The sequence below is a fragment of the Tursiops truncatus genome, chromosome 10 (assembly GCF_011762595.2).
Source record: "Tursiops truncatus isolate mTurTru1 chromosome 10, mTurTru1.mat.Y, whole genome shotgun sequence".
Lineage (NCBI taxonomy): Eukaryota > Metazoa > Chordata > Mammalia > Artiodactyla > Delphinidae > Tursiops > Tursiops truncatus.
Window position 1 is genome coordinate 98170789 of NC_047043.1, and position 24494 is coordinate 98195282.

Genomic DNA, 24494 nt, shown 5'->3' on the forward strand with positions numbered 1-24494 from the left:
GGAACTATATTCAATATCTTGTAATAACCTATAATAGAAAAGAATCTGAAAAAGAATACTTATATATGTATATGTATAACTGAATCACTTTGCTGTACACCTGAAACATTGTAAATCAACTATACTTCAGTAAAAAATAATAAATAAAATTTTAAAAAGAATGTATAGCACAGAGTTACAAAAAATAAAAATACAGTCCTCTTTATTGTGAATTTCATACACCTCTAGCTTCAGTGTGACTTGGAATTTCTTGCAAAATATACTATCAGTTTTTACAAATCTATCACCAACAATAGTGTCACAAGGGCTTCCCTGGTGGCACAGTGGTTGAGAATCTGCCTGCTAATGCAGGGGACACAGGTTCGAGCCCTGGTCTGGGAGGATCCCACATGCCACGGAGCAACTAGGCCTGCGAGCCACAACTACTGAGCCTGCGCGTCTGGAGCTTGTGCTCCGCAGCAAGAGAGGCCGCGATAGTGAGAGGCCCGCGCACCGCGATGAAGAGTGGCCCCCGCTTGCCACAACTAGAGAAAGCCCTCGCACAGAAACGAAGACCCAACACAGCAAAAATAAATCAATTAATTAATAAACTCCTATCCCCAACATCTTCTTTAAAATAAATTAAAAAAAAAAATAGTGTCACAAAATCAAACTACAAATAAATGCTCAATCACTACCAAATTCAGAAAAGAGGCTGCTCACATCATGGATGAACAAGAGCACTGCCAACGTGAATGTTGGCTGATAACTTCTTTCATGTTAACAAGTAAGATGAAAGGCAAACAACAAATGCCTTTGTCATCACAGTTTGTCAGTGATATAAGCAACATCTTTGCTGAATCGAATCATATTTTACAGATTCTGGAAGAATACTTTCTCAACTTTTTGTGTTATTCACAGTGTAATGGCAACAGGTGTAATGCAATGCCTACAGGTTTGAGGTTTAATCTCCATTATTAACATTTGCTTGATCACTTTCTTAAATTTAGACAATCGACAAAGCAAACATTCAAGCTCTAATTTGTAGAGTTTACTGATCTCTGTGACTGATACCACTGTGATGCCATGGACTGCAAAGTTGGGAAGGCTGGGCTTCCCTGGTGGCGCAGTGGTTGAGAGTCCGCCTGCCGATGCAGGGGACATGGGTTCGTGCCCCGGTCCAGGAAGATCCCACATGCCGCAGAGCGGCTGGGCCCGTAAGCCATGGCCGCTGAGCCTGCGTGTCTGGAGCCTGTGCTCCGCGACGGGAGAGGCCACAACAGCGAGAGGCCCGCATACCGCCAAAAAAAAAAAAAAAAAAGTTGGGAAGGCATGGACAGTGGAACACAGCATTACGCAGTGATTCCACAATACAGATAAAACAGATGTGAAAATCTCAAGGGCCTAGGTAATGGGCAGAATGTAGCAAAATAAATTAGGAAGTGATACATTTTGAGTACTTATTAACCTTTTTTTAACATAAATTAGTTATTTATACATTTATAGAATTTAATTTAATAATGGTTGTGTTTAACAACCGATTCCCAGCTCTGGGCTTATAAACTTCTGTGCCTTCTACTTCCTCTTTCCTGCTTTTTGTATGCTGGAATGCAGACATGGGGTGGAGAATAACTTCAATCACGCAAACTGAGCCAACACCCCAGGGAATCCCTGAGCAACAAGGCAAAGGAACCTGGGCCCCGAAAGGCCTCACGCACAAAGCCGTCTGCGCACATGGACCTGTCTCTGGTCATTTATGTGCACAGGAAATGAGCTTCTCGCTTATGTAATCCCAGGGATTCGGTCTCTGTTACAGCATCTCAGCCACGCTGTGCAGGCTTCGTTCTGAAGCACCCCCCTGCCATTTCTTCTCCTCCCAGCTCTGAGACTAAGGCCTTAACTTCAAGAGGAGGTAGATTCACTCCTCTCTAACAAGTTTAGACCTCGGTTCCCAACCTCAACGCTCCCCACGTTTGGGACCAATGATCCTTTGCCGGTGTGTGCATTGTAAGGTGTTTAGCGGCCTCCCCACTGGATGCAGGTAACACCCCACCCAGTTGTTGTGACAATCAAAAATGTCACCAGACATTTCCCAATGTCTCCTGGGGGCAAAAATCACCCCTACTTGGGAACCACTGGTCTAGAGAATCTACTCTTTTTTTAAAAGTTTAATTAAACATTTTTATTGAGGTATAAAGCTCATATAACATTATATTAGTTTCAAGGGTACAACATGATGATTCGATATTTGTATATGTTGCAACATGATCACCACAGTAGTCTAGTTGGCATCTGTCACCATACATCGTTACAAAATTTTTTTTCTTGTGATGACAACTTTTAAGGTCTGTTCTCTTAGCAACTTTGAAATATGCAGTACAGTATTATGAACTATAGTCACCATGCCGTACATTACATGCCCAGGACTTTTTTATTGTGTAACTAGAAGTTTGTACCTTTTGACCCCCTTCACCTATTTCGCCCACCCCCAACCCCCCATCTCTGGCAACCACCAATCTCTTCTCTGTATCTATGACTTTGCGGAGGTTTTGTTTGTTTTTAGTAGAGAATCTACTCTTAACCCACCACAAGACCTTGACAAGGCAGCATCCTTCCCCGTGCCTCAGAGCTGGATTGCCTGGCTGTGAATCTGATCTGACACTTCTAGCTGTGGGATTCTGGGCCAGTCACTTAACCTCTTATGTGCCTCAGGTTTCCCGTCTGTAAAATGGGGACAATGATAGTGTTTACCTCATAGTATTGTTGTGAAAATGGCATGACTTAAAATCCATAAAGCACTCAGAACAATGCCTGGTATAGAGCAAGGGCTGAACAAATGCCAGCTGAGATGATGATCATTATTATGACGGGGCGTGGCAACAAGACAGCATATGCTTTGGGGTGAGACTGACAAGGGTCCAACCCCACTTCCGTCACCTGTGCACGAGATGGCCTTGGCAGGACAGGCCCCTTCTCCAAGCTCTAGTTACCTCAATTGTGAACTGGCGATGGCAGCACCTTAGAGAAGAAAGATGGCCAGTGCCTGCCCACAGGAGGTCTTGGTGAGTGTGAGTTCCCTCTTCTACAGACCTCCTATGACCCCCGGACATTCGGGGTCCAGACCCAGCCCCACCCATCTCCCATCTCCTAGGGCCCAGGCTCCATTACCCCTTTCTAGAATAAAAATTCCTATTTCTCAGGGCAGAATTCAGCTAAGCATTAGGAGGTCACTAGCCAATAAAATGAATCGATATCCAGGTATGAATGACTGATGACCACAAGCCTTCAGGGCATATTTATATTTTGAAAAGGACTCTTTGTTCATAGCAGGTGTCCAGTATGTCTCACTGGCTGAGATCATCTCTCACGGTGGAATTTCAGGTGGAGTGGAGGAAGAGACTTAGAGCTGTATGGGGGCAAGAGAGCTGCTGGCTGACAGCAAATACGCCGACAGTTCGCCAAGCTCGTTCTACCTCTTTCCTGCTCTAGCTGTCTCGGTCACGTGGCAGCCCCTGGTGACACTCAGCATTTTCAAGCCTCCAGACTTCCACCCATGCCATTCTTCCTGGTTACCAAAATTGTATCTGACTTTCCAGGCACTGTGCAAATACCACCTCTTTCATGAAGCCCTCTGCTGGTTGTCTAACCAGTACCCACCCTCCTTACCCCGACTCCCTTATTCCTTCTCCCCCCTCCGTCACCCCTGGACTTCTTTCTTGTGAGCAAAACTGAATTTTGTTCTTCCATATCAAGTAGATACTTGTTTTTCCCAGCTAGGAGTGGCCATGTGATTCAGTTTTGGCCAAAAAGAAGTGAGAAGCCTGATGGGGTTCTGGGAAGGAGTTTTGCTTCTCCTGACCAAAGAGGCCAACAGTGTTGGTGCTGTGTCTTGCCTCTCCTTTCTTTCTTGAACATGAGTGTGACGGCAGGAGCTACAGTGGCCATCTTGTGACCATGAGGAAAAGCCAAAGCAAATGCAGGGTCACTGAACTGATGAGCCCTTGACAGCAGCTGCCTGCTTTCTTGTTATTTAAGAAAAATAAACCCCATTTTGTTTAAACCTCTATAGTCAGGATTCTCGGCATTTGTAGCTGAACACAATTCTGACTGATACACCTTCTCTCCCCTACCTTCATACATTAATTGAACACCTACTGTGTGCTAGCACTGGGGATACCGTGGTGAACAATCTGCAGCCCTGTCCTCAAGGAATTTCACGGTAGACCCAGGGGGTAGTCCCATGGGAGCCAAGGGGCCAAATCAGACCAGGGTCAGTCAGGGCAAGTTCCTGAAGGAGGGAACGCTGCGGGTGAGTTTGGAAGGGCCAGAGGAGCCGTGTGCAAAGGCACAGAGGTGAGGGGCCTTGGCCCACACGGGAGACAGTTGGCATGAAGAAACTCTAAAGAAGGGTGGGATTTGGGGGAGGCCCAGAGGGCACATTGCTCTCCTGAGCCTTCATCAGCTGTGCCTTGTTTCAGACTCTTCCTTCTTGAGAGAGGAGCCTTGTTGCACAACTGCCGGGGCCACTGTTCCTTGTTCACCTTCAGATCTCCAATCAGGGCCCGGCAGAGGGTCTGACACACCCAGGGTGAGTCTCTTCCACTAGATCACTAACCAGCCAGGGTAGGGACCATGGCTGATTCATCTCTGTGTCACCTGTGCCCTGCATAGGGCCCGGCAGAAAGCAAAAAAGATGATACTGATGATGATGAAGACAATAACAAATAAGTGCTTCCTATCTACCAGGCAAGGATCTGAGCACGTGACACGTGTGCCTCACATATGCCTCACCACAACTCTATCAGGGCTCACCGTGGTTGTGCTCATTTTATAGGTAAGAACATTGAGGCCCAGAGAGGCAAGGTAACTTGCCCAGGGCCAGAGAGCTAGTAAGTGGCTGAGCAAAAGGGCAGTTGCTCCGTCCTGGCACCTCTTCCCAGGCCTCTGTCATTAGCACCAGGAAAGAAGCCACTAACAGTCATCGAGTGTTATGCAAATGATGCTGACTTGGCTTCTATTTAGTTCTGGAGCCCTGAGCAAGTGTCCCCAGAGCCCAGGGAACCTCCTCGGGCAGTTTTTCAGCACACTGATCCATCAGGAGGGGAAATAGAACGATCATGGAGGCAGGACCTGAGGTAGCCCTGTTTTTCCTTTTAATGTCCTTGCCTCATCCTCCTCCACCCATATTTCTGCTGTAAGAAAGGATAAACAGAAATGTAAAAATTTAAAACTCTAAGATCAGTGTGTAGGGCAATGCTTAAGACAAAAGGACAGCGCACTAGTCGTGGGACATCAGGCAGAGGGATTGCCGTGAGAGGCTTCTGAAAGTTCAAGTTCACAGCACGTGACCTCCTTTGAGCCAAGATGGAACACGGAATTGAGACAGGAGAAGTGAAGACAGAAGAAAGCAGAGAGAGGAAAGAGCACATGGCACAATCCCCGTGATCTTATTTCACCCTTGCAAGTCTTATTTTACACAAAAAGAAACTGAGGTTCAAAGAGACAAGTGACTTGTCCAAGGTCTCCCAGCTTACAGATGGACTCGAATCCATCCCCTGCCCTAACAGAGAACCCCCGTTCCCTGGCCCTGGTTAGAGGCCCGTAGGCCTCCCTCTTTCAGGTGCCCCCCACCCCCCCACCATCTGAGGCTGTTCCTACAAGGAAATGCAATGCTTAGCGCTTTTCTCCAAAAAGCCCAGCCCTGCTGAGTCACCGGTGGTGCCAGGGCCGCTGCACCCACAGGCTTTGCTAAACTGGATTTCCACTTCAGTTCAGCCCGGATTTCCTAAGCTCCTGCTATTACAAGGGCCTGGGTCCGAGGTGGGAGGGATAGTAGGGGACACCAGGCCATCACAGCCTCACAGAGCTTTCCCCGCTCAGCTCACTGGATCCTCACGCTAACCAGGCAGGAAGCAGGGTGGAGATCCGTGTCCTAGTTTACAGAAGGGGAAACTGAGCAATGGAGAGGAACTTGCACAGGATCACACAGAGATTCAGGGGCAAGGCTGGCTCCAGAACCCTGTCTCCTGATTCAGGGGCTGCCTATCTTTCTCGGGTGTCCCACCTTGGAGGAGGGGGCTTACTAAGATTGAGTTGGATTTTAACATGTGGCCAAAGTGGGATGAAGGTTTAGTGGAGGGGGTGGGTGGCAGTGGGCTGGTGAAGGGGTAGGAACCCCGTGAGGCTGGGGAATCATCCAGGGCCTTGAACGCTTGGCTAATGGCCAACTTTCCCCACAGGTGGACTGAAACTTCACCCCTGAGGGCCACCAATGTTGGACCAGCTCAGTTAAACAAGCCGAGGGCAGGAAATGGGATGGGAGACCCTGGGAACAGAAACAGCAGCTAAGAGGGGGACAGAGCCAACAGAGGGGTGGAAACTTACTGATTTTGCCCACCTGGCATCGAAGCCCCTTCTGGTGATTGCAGCGAAGGAGAAAGTCAGAGCCCTGGATAATCTCCAGCTTCCCAAGCCACCCCAAACAAGCATGCGCCCTAATTCCAAGCACATCCTTGTCAGGCAGACACTGCTCCAGGACAACCGTATGGGAACTCTGGAGGGGTGACTGCCCTCCAGCCAGGCTAGACCATCAGCTTCTCCCTCCCGGGAATCGGTCTTGTGACGTGAGTGACACAAAGCCCTCAATCTGTGGGCGCTGGTCTCCCCTGAGACAGGGCCCTCTTGTTTCTGCTCCTGGGCACCATCTTCTCTGCAGTCTGGCTCCTCAGAAGTTCCCTCTGTTCTGTGAGACCTCCGTATCCTCCCAAGAAAGTCCTGTTATGGTAGCCTGTGGTGGTTTCTGTTACTTGCAACCAAAGCATTTGAGATGAGATGAATGCGGGGGGAGGGGCTCTGAGAGTGCAGGCAGAGCGAAGCGGGGCTCGCTGGGCAGGCCAGGGTCCACAGATTTCACTCCAGCCCCCAGGGCGGGACGGGCAGGGCCCCTGAGGCCCCCCACCCCATTCGAGGTGTTCTGTCTCAACTCCAGGCTGGGCTGGGGAGCTCCCGGGTTTCCCCAGCACTGTAACTGCCCAAGCCAGTTGTCCTGAAGATCTTGCCCTAGAGGCCTGTACACTTGCTGAGGACAGAGACCATCTTGGAGCTGGTTCAGCTCCTCACTGGTTTTCTATTTCTTCTGTAACAAATTCCCACAAACTTAGAGGCTTAAAGCAACACCTGTATAGCATCTCACAGTTCTGTAGGTTAGAAGTCCAACACTGGTTCACCGGGCTAAAATCAAGGTGTCAGCAGGGATGCCTTCCTTCCTGCTCTAGGGGAAATCCGTTTCCTTGCTGCTGCTTTTTCTCCTTCCCCTTTCCCTCCCCCTCCTTCTTCATTTCCTTGCATTGTCCAGCTTCTAGAGGCCACCCACATTCCTTGGCTTGTGGCCCCTGCTTCCATTTTCAAAGCCAGCAATGTCAGGTCAAGTCCTCACACTACACTGCTCTGACCTCTTCTGCCACCCTCTTCCACATTTAAGGACCCTTGTGATGACACTGGCCCCACCCAGGTCACCCAGGATCATCCCGTATGTGACGGCCAGCAGATGAGCAACCTTAATTCCATGTGCAATCTTCATTCCCCTCTGCTGCATAACCTAACAGAGTCACAGTTTCCAGAGATCAGGACATAGGCACCTTTGGGGGCTATCACTCTGCTTATCACCGTCTCTCCACCACAGTGCGTGCCTCAGCCCGGAGCCCTCAGATGCTGACCATCTTCCTTCCTAACTTCTCTGACTCCACCACCCTCCTGGGCCCCTAAGCTCCAAAGGCAGGAAGGATGACACGGCTCCTCCCTCCACAGCCAGCCAAAGCCCAAGCCTGTCTCATCTTCCCTTCAAGAGGAGCTGGGTTCTCTACTCCCACTGCCTCCCTCCCAAGAGATCCTACAAGGGGACTGAGGGTTTGGGACTTGGTCATAACTGTGTTCCTGTCCCTGTTCCTTTGCTGCCAGGCTCCACTCAGCTTCAATAAAATGGTGTGTTAATATCTATCCTCCAGAGTGTTGCGGGGATAAAAGGATATCGCGCCTACAACAAGCCTAGAATACTGGCAACTTAATAAATGAGAGTTTCCCCTTCCTTTCCCATGCTCAATGTCTCTCAAATTTGGGTAATGGTCAGATGTCCTTGGGAGCACTGTTGACAGGGCAGACGCCCAGGACTCTCTCACTCAGAGCGTCTGGTGTTCAGAGCAAGGTTAGGGTTAGGGTGTGGCTCAGGGAAGTCTGTACTGTTAACAAAGGCACCACATGCTAGGCAGAGTGTGGTCCACTGAGGCCGCCAGAAACTCTCCCCTGAGTGTTACAACAGTCTCCCAACAGGCTTGTCTGTCTCTGGCCTCCCTCCTCCAAACATGTTGCTGCACTGCCCTGGCCTTCAGTTCCCACACATGGAGAAGCTGGGCTGCACCCTGCAAGGTTCTTCCAGTTCGGACGTTCTAGGATACTAAAGCTCTGGTCCTGTTAAAGCAGTCAGGGTTCATCCACTCAATCGGCAAAGGCGCTCAGGGTTGATGTGACCCAGGGGAGGGCCCAGAAGAGCATGTTCTAACAGTAAGATACATACAGTATCTTGTGGGGCCCTTGAAATGCTCCAAGAAAAAAGTGGATTTTATGTTCAAAGAAGTTTGGGCAACACTGCTTTCCATAGCCCCCCACCCCACCCCGGAGCTGCATGAAGTGCAAGTTGTACATTAAAGGCTCTGAGAAGGCCTGCAGGATAGAAAGCTCTTTCACTCTAGTTAATCCAATCCTTCCCCAAACTACACAAGAGCATAGTCCTTTTCCCCAGAATGTGGTTCAATGTCTTTTGGTACAGCTTTGGGAAGTGCCATCTGCTTCAATCCCTGCTGTGCCTGGGGCCCGTCTTTTTGTCCTAGAATCCAGGCCTGGGCACTCTCGCTGCCCCCTCTGGACACTGCCAGCTTCCCAGGTCCAGAGTTCCTCCACCCGTCAAGCAGGACAGTTGGGGAGGGGAATGAATCAGAAACAGACCCTGGGAAGCCAGAGGCATGGAACAGAAACCGTCTTTTCAGAGCTCCAGATCCCAAGGTATGGGTGGGAAGTCCTCTGGGCACCCTCAGGGCAGGGGCTGGGAGGAAAGAGAGTTAGCTGCTGTGAGACCAAGGGCCTGGCCGGGCCCTGCCACCAAGCCCTGGGCACATCGCTTCTCTCTTCTAGGTCCTTTTTCTCATCTATGAGACAAAGAATAGTGTCACTCACCAAGGGTTTTGGAGTTCGCCTGGGGCTGTGGACAGGACAGTACATAGTAAAATGACATGCTCTTAGCCAATACTCTGTACTGAGAGGTATCTTGATTAAGTCACTCTAGCAGTGGGGTCTGACAGAGCCCACTCCAAATCGTGCCTCATCACTTTACTCCCCAGCTCGGTGACTTTGGGCAAATAACTTTACACTCTGAGCCTCAGTTTCCCTGTCTGTAAAATAGGGATTGTGTCACTATCTTGCAGGGTCGCTGTGAGGATTCAGATAAAATGGACTTAGATTCTGGGCTCCCTGGGATTAGGAATCACGTTTTTCTTGCTACTATATTCTAGCCCCTGGCTTAGAGAAAGTGCTTCAGAAAAAGAAGCCGTAAAGTGCTGGATTTCAGAGCTTAGAGAAATAATGTTACGCCAGCAGTGTCTCAGCATCTCCCCCTTCCGTTTATAAGATCCTCCGCTTGCTCCCGTCCCCCTTCTTCTTCAGCCCGCTACACCTCCTGCCTCAGCCTCACCTCCCACCTCACCTCACTCCCCAGGCTTGGCCCTCTCTCTCTTTCCCCAAGCTTGAATTCCACATAGTTACAGCCAGGAGATCAAAGCTGAGGCCCAGAGAGGGGAAGGGGCTTCCCCACAGGCCACGAAGCAAATGATATGAACTCGGATCTGAGGCTGAAGTCCAAGCACAAGGGGACCCTCACAGAGGAAAAGAGTGAAAACGCCACCGTTCCCACCTCCTCAGCCGTTTGTCTCAAGTCCATCCAGGCAATTTAATGGTGGGAGAACAATCCAAACTGCTCAGCCAGCTGCCCACAAGCTGGACGGACCTGTCACGAATCTGGGTGAACCCCGTGGCCACAGCACATCCAAGGATGCAGCGAGGGCCTGAGAAGTGGGGATGGCACCGAAAGAAGAAGGTAAAAGGGACAAAAATCCAGTCTGTGCAGAAGGAGGATGGGTGGGCCCAGCTTGGAGGCTGTTCATACAGAAAGACCTAGGATTTTAAAAACACTCTCTGAAAGACAAGTACATTTCAGCACAAGCATCTGACTGGACTCTAGCACACAGGGGGTACATAACCAATGTCTGTTAAAGTGAAATACGAGTCAACAAGGTGATAGAGCAACAAAGCAAAGCTAACACAGCCTTAGGTCATATTAACAGAAGCACAGAGTGTACAGTGAGGAAGGTGACCTATACCTCACCAGCTCCTATCCTAGGCTCAATCCTAGGTCCTGAACAGAACAGAGTCTGGACAAACCAAGATAATCCGGAGGATGTGAGTGGTACGGAGACCACATCCAAGAGCAGTGGCCGGAGGAGCAGGGTGCTCAGCCTAGGGATGAGCACTGCATGAACAGACCTGGTCACTGTCCCCAGGTCTCTGCAGGGCCCCTCCAGGACAGGACGACCAGGTGGGGCTGTGAGCCCAGAGGGAGGGGTTGGGACCTTGGGGAGTCACCAGGGCAGATGCCAGCTCAATATGTAAAGGAATTTTCTAAAAATGAGAGCTGCTTTGAGTGGTCATGAGCACCCTGCCATGAGGGGTGGCAAGCAAAGGTGTGGCAGAGGTGGGCTTAGATGTTTTTAGGTCGGAACCTATTAGTCTCTCAAATAATAATCTCCAAAGCACAGGAGGAAAATATTAGCTCACTATTTCTACTTAAGTTTTAGCTAAAAGTAGTTAAGAGTATATAGCTCAGGGCTTCCCTGGTGGCGCAGTGGTTGAGAGTCTGCCTGCCAATGCAGGGGACACAGGTTCGTGCCCCGGTCCAGGAAGATCCCACATGCCGCAGAGCGGCTGGGCCCGTGAGCCATGGCTGCTGAGCCTGCGCTCCGCAACGGGAGAGGCCATAACAGTGAGAGGCCCGCGTACTGCAAAAAAAAAAAAAAAAAAAAGAGTATGTAGCTCAACCCTGATGTGCACCCTTGGCCATATGTCAGACACCCAATGCCATGTCCATTAAGTGGGGTCTCCAGAGGCCAAAGGCAGCCCACAATGCAGACAGGTTTGCTATGCCCATGTCTTCTGTTCCTTTACATTCAGCCTACTGCTGTTTACTGCAGTGTCCTGGTGGCGGGTTCGGTGGAGCTGAGGATCAAACAACACAGCTGTAACTGAATCAATCCCTGTAGTGTGGACAAGTGGCTTCTAAAAGTCCCTGCCAAGAAATCATGGATGGAGATAATGCTAATCGAGAAAGTGCAAGCCAGCGACAGGAAAAGTGTAGGACAAACCCACCACTGCTCCTAGTTCAAGCCCTACAACAGCCACCCTAACGTTGAAAACAGTAAAGAATGGCATCTCACATACACATTATTGCTGACTGAAATCATAGTAAGAAAACTCCTTGAAAGGTGGACTTCTATCCACTACTGTTGGTGATGAAATTCACTCCGAATATATACTGGGCCTTGAGACATTAGTTTATTGTCACAGTACTTGTATATAATTTCTAAATCCATATATATATATATATATATATATATATACACACACACACACATATATATATACATATACATATATAAAATGTTGTGGGTGCCTAAACATTTTTCTTTTTTTTTTTTAAATTAATTTATTTATTTTTGGCTGTGTTGGGTCTTCGTTTCTGTGCGTGGGCTTTCTCTAGTTGCAGCGAGCGGGGTCCACTCTTCATCGCGGTGCGCGGGCCTCTCACTGTCGCGGCCTCTCGTTGCGGAGCACAGGCTCCAGACGCGCAGGCTCAGTAGTTGTGGCTCATGGGCCTAGTTGCTCCGCGGCATGTGGGATCCTCCCAGACCAGGGCTCGAACCCGTGTCCCGTGCATTGGCAGGCAGATTCTCAACCACTGCGCCACCAGGGAAGCCCTAAACATTTTTCTTGAGCAGAGAGTGACATCAAAAAGTGTGACGGGGCTTCCCTGGTGGTGCAGTGGTTGGGAGTCCGCCTGCCGATGCAGGGGACGCGGGTTCGTGCCCCGGTCCGGGAGGATCCCACATGCCGCGGAGCGGCTGGGCCCGCCAGAGCGGCTGGGCCCGTAAGCCATGGCCGCTGAGCCTGCGTGTCCGGAGTCTGTGCTCCACAACGGGAGAGGCCACAGAAGTGGGAGGCCCGCGTACCGCAAAAAAAAAAAAAAAAAAAGTGTGACAAACACTGCTCCGGATTCTTAGACCCAGCTAGACGCTAGGGGGATGCTATTCCCTGTTTAGGTTTGGGGGTCTAATCAGATTTGTTTCGGATTTAGAGACGAAGAAAAACCAGGAGGGAGTGTGCTCCTCAATAAACTTTTTTGAGGCCCCCAAAATGTTTGAAGAGGAATGGGAAGAAACCAAAAACTCTGAAAAGAATTTTCCCTGGCCCTGACTCTCCAAGGTGGGTGTCTCGTTAAACAGCCAGTGCCAGGCCAGGCTCCTCTTTCTCAGCCTCTCAGGCCAGTTTCTCTCTGTCTCTCTCTTCTCGCTCTCTTTTCCATCTTTTTCTCTTGGTCTCTCACATTCTCTCTCTCTCTCTCTCTCTCTCTCTCTCACACACACACACACACACACACACACAGAGAGACAATTGACAATAGCAAAAACCAGAAAGGAGGCACCCAGTGAAAGAGAAAGAGCTTTCTGGCTCTTGAATATCAGACAGACCTGGACTCAGTTCCTAGCTCTACCCACCACTGACTGTGAGATCACTGAAAGTCTCACCCATTCTGGGAGCCTCAGAATCCTCCCCTGGAATGGGCACGCCTACAACTCAACAATAATATGACATCCTAATTTTAAAATGGCCAAAGGATTTCAACAGATATTTCTCTAAAGAAGATGGTCAATAGCACATAGAAAGTTGCTCAGCATCATTAGTCATTACGGAAATGCAAATCAAAACCACAATGAGATACCACTTCATATGTGCTAGGATGGCTAAAATAAGAAATACAGACAATAACAAGTTCTGAAGAGGACGTGGAAAATTTGGAGACTTAACGTATTGTCAGTGGGAATGTAATATGGTGCAGCCGCTTTGGAAAACAGTTTGAGCTCCTTACAATGTTAAACATAGTTTCACCATAAGACCTAGCAAGTCCTTAGTATTCTATCCAAGAGAACTGACAACCTGTGTCCACACAAAGACTTGTACATGAATGTTCACAGCAGCGTCATTCATAATAGCCAAAAAGTGGAAACCACCCAAATGTCCATCAACTGATGGATGGATAAACAAGATGTGATATAATCACACAGTACAATATTATTCACCCAAAACGAGGAATGAAGTGCTGACACACGCTAAAACATGCATAGACCTTGAAAACATTATGCTAAGTGAAAGAAGCCAGTCAGAAGAGATCCCCTATTGTATGACTGCATTTACATGAATTGTCCAGAATAATCAGATCCATAGAGACAGAAAGTGGATTAGCGGTTGCCAGGGAGAAGGGGATATGGTGAGTGACTGCTAAAGGGTATGGGGCTTATTTGGGGAGGATAAAAATGTTCTAAATTGGACAGTGGTGATGGTTCACAACTTGGTGAATAAACTGAAAACCACAGGCTTGTACACTTTAAAAGGGTGAACTTTATGGCATGTGAATGATATCTCCATAAGGTTATTTTCTTTAAAAAAAAACACAACTTCCCACATACAGCTGTTATGAAAGTGAAATGAGCGGTCCCCGGTCCTGGCATGTGGCCAGCGTGTGAGCGATGTCCCCCTAAGAAGGTGGCCTGGTGAGGAGTTCAAGGAACAGGGACTCTAGCCTTTTAGAGGGCTGCACCAAGTTCTGGGAGATCCAGAGACAGGAGAGGGGTTCGTTATTACAGATCCGCTTGGCTTGGACTCCAAACAGGACACACACACTCCTGACTTCACTTTTCTCTCAGTTTCTAAACAAACCAGGTCAAAATGATAAGCACAACCCCATAATCTTTCTTGTCTCCCATAAAAGGAAAATGGGTTGGCTTCCGGCCCAAACGCTGCCTCTGAGGAGACAAGCCGGGATGCTCTGAGCACAGGTGGGTCCTCCAGACTCGGGATGACGGCCTGGGGGACCGGGGTGGCTGGGGGCTCCCTCTAGGCCGCACCCTCCACCCTGTGAGTCTCTGACTTCAGCGGGTCTCCCAGCGCCTCCAGCTCTCTGTTCAGCACTTTTTCCCCAGAGATGCCTTTGAGCCCGAGGCCAGGGCAGCTTCTGGGGGGAACAGGAGGGCGGCTGCCTTCACTCGCCGGTCAAAGCGCAGAGGCCGGGCGTCTGTGAGGAAACACCCTCCAAAGCTGTAAGTCCCACGAGGGCAGAGTGGGAGAAGCCTTCCGAAGCTAGGGGGACCCTTCACCTCACGAACGGGACGGGTCGCCTGCGGCGGCGGGGCACAGGCTGGCTGGAGGCTCACAGCACCCCTGGAGAACTTCACCCTCCCCTGATTTTCCAGAGATGGAGACACAGGCGCTCACCCAGCTGGGAAGCCACTGAACTGGGACTCAAACCCAGGCCCGCAGGTAACCACAAAATGTCAGGCCTGTTGAAGAGCCTGTTCCTCCCCAGTTCTCTTAAAAATCACCCCCATCCCGCCTCTCACGCTCCGCCTGCCCCTTACCTGTGTTCCCGAGGCCGGTGTGGGCTGGAGGCTAGCGGCGCTCACACTCTGGGGGCGGGCGGGGCGGGGCCGGGAAGAGGGCAGAGAGGCGGGGCCGCCCCCATGACAGGCAGGGGCGGGACGTGACGTCGCCCTGGGCCCCACGCTCACCCGCCCACGCGCCCACGCTCAGCCGGGGGGCCCTCCTTCCTGCGGTGCTGTAGGCGCCAGGCCTTCCTGTCTGACTTGACTGCCCCCCGGATGTGCCAGGAGGGCAGATGGGGCGGCTGCAGACCCCAACCCGCCCCGGGCCGGGGCCATGCCTTCTGACTTCAGGGGTGGTTACGTGGGGGCAGTCGTACCACCCTGACGGTGCCAGGCTCTGGGCGGGGAAGAGGTGGCGTGTCCCAGATGCTCCCCACCCGCCTGGGTGAGGCCGACTCAGGGCCCAGCCATGTGGGCCAACCGGATGCTCCCCCACAGGAGTGAGGTGGGGCTGGCAGCATAAGAGGAGGCCTTGGGGCTCAGGGCTGGGTGGGGGGACTCCTGTGGGTGGGACTGGCAGTGCCCTCTCCTCGTGAGGAAACTGGGCAAAGGCTAGAACATCCACTGCCTTGTGGATCCCAACAGGGTAGGGGGTGAGGACTGACCTCTCAAAGCTGAGGCCGGTCCTCTCACTCACCTCTCAAACATTCTGGAAGCACGACAGTAAACAAGTCCTACACTGCCATGGGGAGCACCCTGAGGGAGCCAGGCCACGACAGCCCCCATGCGGGCAAGGCCCAGGGAGTGATGGGTTCCCAGGAGGGCTTCCTGGAAGAGGAGTCATCTAAGCTCAGGAGTCATCCTTGGAGTCATCCTTGACCCTTTGCTCTCTCATACTCTGGTTCTGACCTATCTGGAAAATCCTGTTGTCCCCACCTTCAACATATTCTGAATCCAGCCTCTTTGTTCCATCGGCTTGGCAACCACCCTGGTCTGGCCACCACATCACTAGTCCCTATGCTCCTGTCTGTTCTCATCATGGCAACCAGAGGGATCTGGTTAAAACTCAAGTCAGCTCATGTCCCTCCTCTGCTCAGCACCCTCCCAGGGTTCACACCTCACTCACCCCCGTATTTACACAGACCTGTATGATGTGCCACTCACTCCTTGCTCTCTCTGATCTTGATTTCTATGACTTCCTCTCTCCCTCTGCCCCAGCCACCCAGGAATGTGCCCCAGACACTCCAGTCAGTCTTCCTCCTCAGGGCCTTTGCACTGGCTGTTCCCTCTGCCTAGAATGCTTTTCCCTAGACAGCCACCTGGCTCCTTCCCTCACTTTTTCAGGTCTCTCTACTCAAATGTCACCTTCTCCAAGAAGCCTTCCCTGACACCCTGTATACAGTAGTAACCGCCTGTACCACCTTTCCCTCGCATCCTGCTTTACTGCTCACTGTCTGACACACCGTATATTTTCTTGTTATGCATATTTCCTTCTTATGTATTGGTTTGTTCCAGGATGTGGGACAGTGTCCAACACATAGTAGGTGCTCAATAAATTTCGTTGAATGAGTGACCTGAAAGGGTAGCCCAAGATGCGTTCCAAGGGTATTTGGGGCAGAGGGAACCAAGTGTGCAAAGGTTTAGAGGTAACAGGCACTACTGTGTTGAGGATCTGTGAATAATTCAGTACAGCAGGAGAGTGGGGGGCTTGGGGGCTGGAGGAGGGGAGAAGGGAAAGCAAGAGAGGCCTCAGAAGCCAGACCAAGGAGGCCGGACCTCATCATGAGGGTGACAGGGACACGATCAAATCTTACGTTTCAGGCAATGATTTGGCTGCCGTACTGTGGACTGGCAGGCAAGACATGAGGGGCAGGAACCTGGTAAGCATGAGCCGTGGCAGGGCAGCTGAGTACTAGGAACAAGGTCACTGCGCTGTCCAAAACAGTAGCCACCAGCCACGTGTGGTTATGGAGCCCTTGAAATGTGCTGGTCAGAATTGAGGTGTACTGTAAGTGTAAAATACACACTGGATTTCCAAGTCTTGGCACGAGAAAAAAGAATACACAATAGCTCCTTAATAACTTTTGTACTGATCACCTGTTAAAAAGATAATATTTGAATATAGTTGGGTTAAACTATATTATTAAAATTAGTTTCACCTGCTTCTTTTTGCTATTTTTAATGATGCTACTGGAAAATTTTTTTTAATTTTGTACACAGAGCTCACAATATATTTCTATTGGACGCTGTTGATTTAGAGGGTAGAATGGACAGGTAGAATGGACAGGGCTTGGTGGCTATGGACTGTGCAGGTGAGGGAGACCTTTGGTCTAATTGCAAGTCTCCTCTCCCCTCCAATTGCTCCTTTTTGATGACATCATGCAGGCCAGAGGCATAGAGAATGAGCCACAGAGGAGAGCCAAGAGGGTTAGTTTTCATCGCAACATAAGCACACACACACAAGTCATATCTTCACAGTAAAAACTATCTAGAAATGAAATAGGTTGACAGAATAGGCAATGAGACCTCCATCCCTGGAAGAAGAAACTTGAGAACCACCATTAAACAAGGGAAAGGAAGTTGAACTAATTAGCTATTCTCAAAGTGTGGGTCCTGGACCAGCAGTATCAGCATCACCTGGAAACTAGAAATGCAAATTCTCGAGTCCCACCCTAGTCCTAATGAATCAGAAACTCTGGAGGTGGGACCGCAATTTGTATTTTAACAGCCCCCCCACCCCCACCCCATGGTGATTCTGATGCTTGTACATGTTTTAAGAACCACTGGTCTAAATAATACTTCCTACCACTTAAAGGTTTCAGTGACGGGCACATAGTAGGTGCTCATAAGACCCAGTCATGACCTTGTGTTTGCCTCCTTCTAGTCCCAGGTTAGGGTACTTCCCCTTTCTGAGCAAATAGGAGTTCACCTCCTGCAGCATCTGGCACAGGGTGGAGGCACAATCTCAGGGCATTTCCTACCTCTCTGCCATGGGCGGATCTCCAGGGCCACGACAGAGCTGCCAAAGGCGCAAGGCAGGTCCAGCTCAGCTCCATCCTGAGGTGACCTCACTGCCCTGCATGTGTGTGTGTATGTGTGTGTGGGGTGATTCATGGGGCAAAATCCCACCATCCTGTGGCCACAGCTGACAGCCCCAGGGAGCCAGCTCAGCAGCTGAGTGTGGCATCTGGCTTCCCTGCATTCCAGAACTGACAGCCAGGGGGGCCCCCCTGACTCAGCAGGCATGTGAATTCTGGAGGCAACAGTTACACAGCTTGGCCTCAGTCTCCACATCCATAAAAATGGGGAGACAGCAGTCCCAATCCATGGTGAGATTATTTGTATGAAGTACTCGGGGCAGTGCCTGGACACAGTCGGCCCTCCCCAGGCCTTGACACTCCTGTGATGAGGCCCTGGGATCCCTCAGGCTGATGGGAACTCCCCAGAGACTTCTTGGGTCTGAGAATGATACGCTGTGGGTGTAGAGGGCAAAGAATGTGCCCTTACTATGAGCACCCTGGAGCCTGGTTCTTGACATGAGTTTTTACTTACTCAGCAAATGGATGCCTCTGAGGGCAGGGCCTGTCTTAACCACATTAAAACATTTATTAAATGAATGCTCTAAATCAGGGACTATCGCCCATTTCATGGATGAGAAAAGTGAGAATCAGAGGGGTGAATGATTGCTCAAGGTGACGTAACTGGGATGTGGCTAAGTCAGGACTTGAATCCCGGTTTCCTTGACTTCAAAGGCAGGACTTTTTTCACCCCTCCATGGAGAAACTCCAACCTAACCTCATTTAGAAGCCCCTGTATGTGTCATTTAAATCCATGTTTGAAGAGGTAGCCTCTGGCCTAGATTGGACTCTTTGCCACTCCATATTCTTTGGGAAACAATGGCTGTATCTGATGCAATTTGAGATGGAGTTTAAAATATTCCTAAATCTAGATTAAGCCTGACTCACCCTGGGCCTCTGGATCTCAGTGGTTTCAACTGTTGGTTCTAAGGAAAACCTCTGCAGCTGAAGGCAGAAGTTGGACCTGATCATCCTGAAAGTCCTCTGACTCTCAGATGCCAGTGTCTCAATGCCTTTTCTAAAGAACAAGGACTAAAGTTAAATTTTTTTTAAAAAGGGGGGGTGGCGGGGAAAAGGTCAACCCTAGCTCATTCTGACAAATGCAAAATGAGGGTTCAGACTCAATTTAAGTGGCTTTCAAACTTCCTTTTTCTTTTTTTAAGCAGAGAGATCCTTTTAACAAATAAAATTTAAGACGTTCTAGCAGATCAGAATGGACTTCTTTCTAGTTCAAGTGGGGATCTTGGGGCTATTGATGGAAGCACTGCTCAGCATCACCTTGCAGGCAGCCACTGGAGTGCCCACTGAGAACCCAAAGGCTCCAGGGAACCCAGTTTGACAACCACTGGAGGGCAGCAACGCAAACTATCCCTGGAAATCTCTTTGAGAGGGACAAATAGGTCCAGAAAATATTCCCTTTGGTTTCTAGGGGAAACTACCTCTGCTTGACCACATTTTCTTAAAATTAAACTTTTTGAGATAATTATTTGAGATCACCACATGCAGTTTTAAGAAAGAACACAGAGACCCCCATGGACTCTTTCCCAAGCTTCACCCAATGGGAACATCTTGAAAAACTATAGTACAATTTCCCAACCACGATATTGACACTGATACCATCAAAATACAGAACATTTCCATCACCACAAGGACCCCTCATGCTGCCCTTTTATAGGCACACCCACTTTCCTTCTCACTCCTCCCCTCCCTGATCCCCGGCAACCACTAATCTCTTCTCTATTTCTATAGTTTTATTTCAAGAAAGTTATGGGAAAGGAACCATACCGTTTGTAACCTTTTGCGATTGGCTTTTTTCACTCAGCGTTAATTCTCTGTAGATTCATCCAGGTTGTTGTCTCAGCAGCCTGTTCCTTCTCATTGCTGAGTAATACTCCATGGTACACAGGTAGGGCCCACCCCACCCAGGGCTGCTGGACCCGGTACAGAGGTTAACAGGGAACCTGGCCTCATCTTGAGGGCCTACTGTGAGCTAGCTTGAGTCCAGCACACAGCGGGAGGTTTTAAGAAGGGGTAGGATGCATTCCTGTCTCCATGCCCCTTATAGCCCATCCAGGAAGCAAAACATGTGAAGTGCCACAGTTGTGGAATTCAGAGCCAAGTGAATTTCGTGAACACGCTTCTAACAAACTAATTGCCAACAGACATCTTTGACACGATCTGGGAAACCTGAATATGGACTAAATATTAGATTATTTATGGGTTTTTGTTATTTTTGTTAGGTGTGACGCTGGCACAGCAGTTATGTAAAAATACCATCCGTTGGCGTGGCAGGCTGAAGCGATTACTGGTGACAGGACATTGCGTTTGGTATTTGCTTTAAGCACTCCAGCCTCGGGGAAAAATGGGGGAGGGGGAGAGAGGAAGCACGACTGACCAACATTGACAGTAGCGGAAGCTGGGTGATTCGTACATTGGAATTCATTATATTGTTCTTCCTACTTCTGTGTACGTTAGGATATTTCCATTTAAAAAAAGTCTTGGAGCATGCTGTGTTACTGGACTTACATTCCACATCTGGAGAGAGGCGGTCTTGTCCTACCATAGTGTCTGGACTGTGGTTTCCATTGCTTTGCTTGAAGCCAGTATTTAGCGACCAGACACCAGGAGACTCCTGGCTGGAACTGCTGTTGTGGAATCTCCCACTTTGGATTGTATCAGCCTTGGTCATCCCGTTCTAGTGCTGTCTGGTTTGCAAGTATAGTTCTGTTCTTGAGGAGGTGTCACGAATCTCTGTAAATAAATGTGTAAGTTGTTAACCTTTATGATGAATAGAAAGAATGGAAGAAAGAGAGGGAGGGAGAAAAGAGGAAGGGAGGAAGGAAGTAGGGAGGGAGGGAGATTTTTTTAAAAGGCTCTTGAGAGCATCTTGAGATGCAAGACCCAAATGTTTGAAACGGGCTCACCTGTGCTGGAAGGACCCAGAGCCTTCAGCTTGGGAATTCTCCTAAAAGCTTGGGCAGTGACTCACCTGTGAGCGATGTCTGACCGGACTCAAGCCTGGGCAGATGTCACAGGACGCATCTGTCCTGTAGGCGTGAGGGGCAGACCCAGGGCACCTGATGATGGAGCCTGAGATTGTGAGTATACAGGCATTCGTGTCTGGAACACTGGCCCGGTTCTCTGCCTGGAGGATGTACTGCTCCTCAAGGCCTGGCTCACACGTCCCATCCCTCTCCTCTGTGTCCCCACAATCCTTCCCTCGACCATCATACATCAGCATATGTCTCCCCTACAAGGTGTAACGATAATAAAAACAACCAATAGCTACCATTTGCTGCAGGTTTGCCATGTGCCAGGCATTCTGCCAAGAGCGTTGCCTTATTGGGTGGGTGCTATTATTTCCATTTTATAGATGTGTAAACTGAGGCTCAGAGGGACTGAGTCACTTGCCCGAGGCCCCACAGCTAGAGGTGACTCAAATTCAGCTCTGTCTTCTCACTAAGTAGTTGTTCTTAACCACATCCCTGATCAGCTTTCCTCTATACCCCCCTGTGCTTAGCACACGGCCTGGCTCTTTGGTAAATGCTGACAGGAATACTCACTGCTTGGATCCTTGGCTCCCCCCACAGGCTGGGGGGCTGCCACTCTCTCCCAGCAACCTGCCTGCCTCGTTCACTCCTAAAAGATGTGATAGAACAAGAGTTCAAACTTGTTTGCTTCAAGCCACAAAAATCTTTCTCCATCCCAGAAAGAAGTGGTTTAGTATTACGAATAGCCCTCAAGTGGTTCAGTATTTTAAATAGCTGGGAGACCTCAATTTGAGTGCTGGCTCTAGCTGTGTGACCTCAGCCAAATCACTTAACCTCTCTGAGTCTCAGCTTCTTCATAGGTCAAATGGAGAGATCACCTGCCCCACACAGACAGCACCTGAGAGTACTAAGCAAGTGTTCCTTTTTTAATTCTCCAGGAGGAGGCCAAAGGATTCCTTTAGTGCCCCTCTGCGGTGGACTGGCATCTCACAACTTGGAATACCAGGAGATGGGCAGAAGCCCTTGCTGAGGTCCAGACAGAAGAAGTGGGACCCAGAGGGAGCAGCCCAGCCTCTCACACGGCCGAGTGAGATGACTCTTGGGGCAGGGGCTGTTTCTGGGGGGGAAGGGAGTGGTTCTGCTGCCTGGGCCTTCTCCTCAGGCAACACCTCAAGCCCTGGCCATGTACGAGTGGGGAGAAGCATTTGCCAACAAATTCCGTCTTCAGACCCCTGTGGGGCACCTCCTGGGGGCAGGGTCCAGGAATGAACCAGTCCTGCCCCCCATGCTAGGGGTATAGTGGGCACATGGCCACCGGAATAAAGACTACATTTCCCAGTGCCCTAATAGCTATGGGTGGCCAATGGGTTGTAAGTGAAGTATCAGCTTCTGAGAACTTTCCTTAAAACACATCTGGCAAATTGCCCCTTTTCTCTTCTCCTCAATCCAACTAGATGGAACGTCGGTGTGTGACAGGAGTCACAGTAGCAATATTTGACTATAAGATGATCTTGGGCAGTTTAGTTATAGTGAGAGCAGGAATCTAAACAGCAACAGGATAAGCCAGAAAACAAGGAACAATGTCTTCAAAGTGCTGAAAGAAAACATCAACTTAAAATCCTAAATCCACCTAAATATTTAAGAGCAAAGGCTTAATAAAGACATTGTCAGGCAAAAAACTGACAAAGTTTATCATTCCCAGATTCTTGCTCAAAGAACTTTCCTCACTCCCTAGATGAGGAAAAAAGAAATTGAATATGGAAGTAAAGAATCAAAGAAGGAATTGCTGGGCTTCCCTGGTGGCGCAGTGGTTGAGAGTCCACCTACCGGTGCAGGGGACGCGGGTTCGTGCCCCGGTCCGGGAGGATCCCACATGCCACGGAGAGGCTGGGCCTGTGAGCCATGGCCGCTGAGCCTGCGCGCCCGAAGCCTGTGCTCCGCGACGGGAGAGGCCATGGCAGTGAGAGGCCCGCGAACCGCAAAAGAAGAGAAGGAATTGTTAGCAAAGAAATTGGTAAACATAGGTAAATCTAAGTAAGTGCTCTCTAAAATAATAATAAACAACTTGAGATGTATAAACAAAAGGTAGACTCCAAATTCATATTAAACAATAATACATATCAGACTGGAAATATTAGAGTTAAAGCATTCTAAGATCCTCATATTATTCAGGAGGAGGGTAGAGGTATTGATTAACTTACAAATTAAATTAAGTTATAAATGATTTAAATTACAAGTTTAAGTTATTTTTAATAAATTATAAATTTAAATGTAATTTTTAAAAATTAATTTGTTGGTCTTCCCTGGTGGCGCAGTGGTTGAGAGTCCGCCTGCCGATGCAGGGGATGCAGGTTCGTGCCCCGGTCCGGGAAGATCCCACATGCCGCAGAGCGGCTAGGCCCGTGAGCCATGGCCACTGAGCCTGCGTGTCCGGAGCCTGTGCTCCACGACGGGAGAGGCCACAACAGTGAGAGGCCCGCGTACCGCAAAAAAATAAATAAATAAAATAAATAATCAATTTGTACTCTTAGGATTTTTGCACTTTGATGTATGTATGGTAGATTTCAATTAAAAAAACATTTTTAAACCTTTAAAAAAAAAGAATATAAGTGAGGATAAAAGTCGACCAACCATATCAGTAATCACGACGAACATAAATGGAACAGACTTGCCACTTCAACAAATTGGACTTAAAAAAATTTAATCTAGCCATCTCAGCTCGCTGTAGCAAAGGTAAATTTTTTTTTAAGGTAAATTATTTTAAACTTCTAATTTTGATACAAATTATCAACTCAAATAAAGTGGCAGAAATAATACATAGAGTCCCATGTACCCTTCACCCAGGTTCTCCCAATGGTGACATCTTATATAACTGTACTACAATATCAAAGCCAGGAAATTGACACTGATACAGTACCATTAACTAGACTATCAGCCTTACTCCATTTTCACCATTTTTTACATGCATTCATTTGTATGCACAGTTTCTATGCATTTTAGCTCATGTATAGATTCATATAACCACCACCATCATCAAGATACAGAGCTGATACACCACCACAAGGAAATTACTTTGTGCTATAAACCTTTATATTTGTGGACATTTTAATAAATGATGCTGAGGCAACTGGGTAACCATTTGGAAAAAGTAAAATTAGATCCATATCTCCTACCATACAGAAGAATAACATATTTTTTAATTGCATGGCAAAAATCATCATAAAGTCAAAGACAACTGACAAACTGGGATAAAACGTTTGCAAAATATACCATATATAAGTATACCACATATAAAGAAGACTTCACGATTGAGGACAGGACTTCCAGTTTTAACACCAACACACAAAGAGCTTGGAAGCCATCATTCCCATCCTTGCAACAAGAAAAGGCTGAACAAACTGAAAATCAACAACTTTTCTTAGACCCAACTGAGAAGTGAGGTCGAAGGGCAAACACCACCCCAAAATTTAAAGAGGCAGGAGAATCTAGAAAGTTACAGCTGAGATCTGCTTCCCTATAGCAAAAGCCACTGGAGCCATAAGCTGGTAGAACACTTTTACGGCAATTTTGACAAACTGAGGGAGGCTGACTGGGAACTAGCGGGAGAGTGAGAAACTCCTGGGGCCACAGCCTTAAGGGAGCCCCCCACACTTTTGTGGGTTTTACCTCCAGGCACCTCACTAAGTTCTCATAAT

General features: G+C 48.9%; 1 protein-coding gene across 2 annotated transcripts in view; it reads right to left on the reverse strand.

Annotated features, from left to right (window-relative positions):
• TMEM40 (transmembrane protein 40) overlaps positions 1-14851 on the reverse strand; it is a 30756-nt gene extending 15905 nt beyond the window's left edge. The window contains exon 1 of one of the 2 annotated variants that reach the window (XM_019944626.3): positions 14769-14851. Coding sequence is in view for 1 of the 2 variants with exons in the window: in XM_073787727.1 (XP_073643828.1) it covers positions 8977-8995 (19 nt within the window). In the remaining variant the exon portion in view is untranslated. Of the gene's footprint in view, positions 1-8976; positions 9177-14768 lie in introns of those variants that run through there. The other variant, XM_073787727.1, reaches the window with a different exon arrangement.
• Between the last annotated feature and the right edge of the window lie 9643 nt (positions 14852-24494).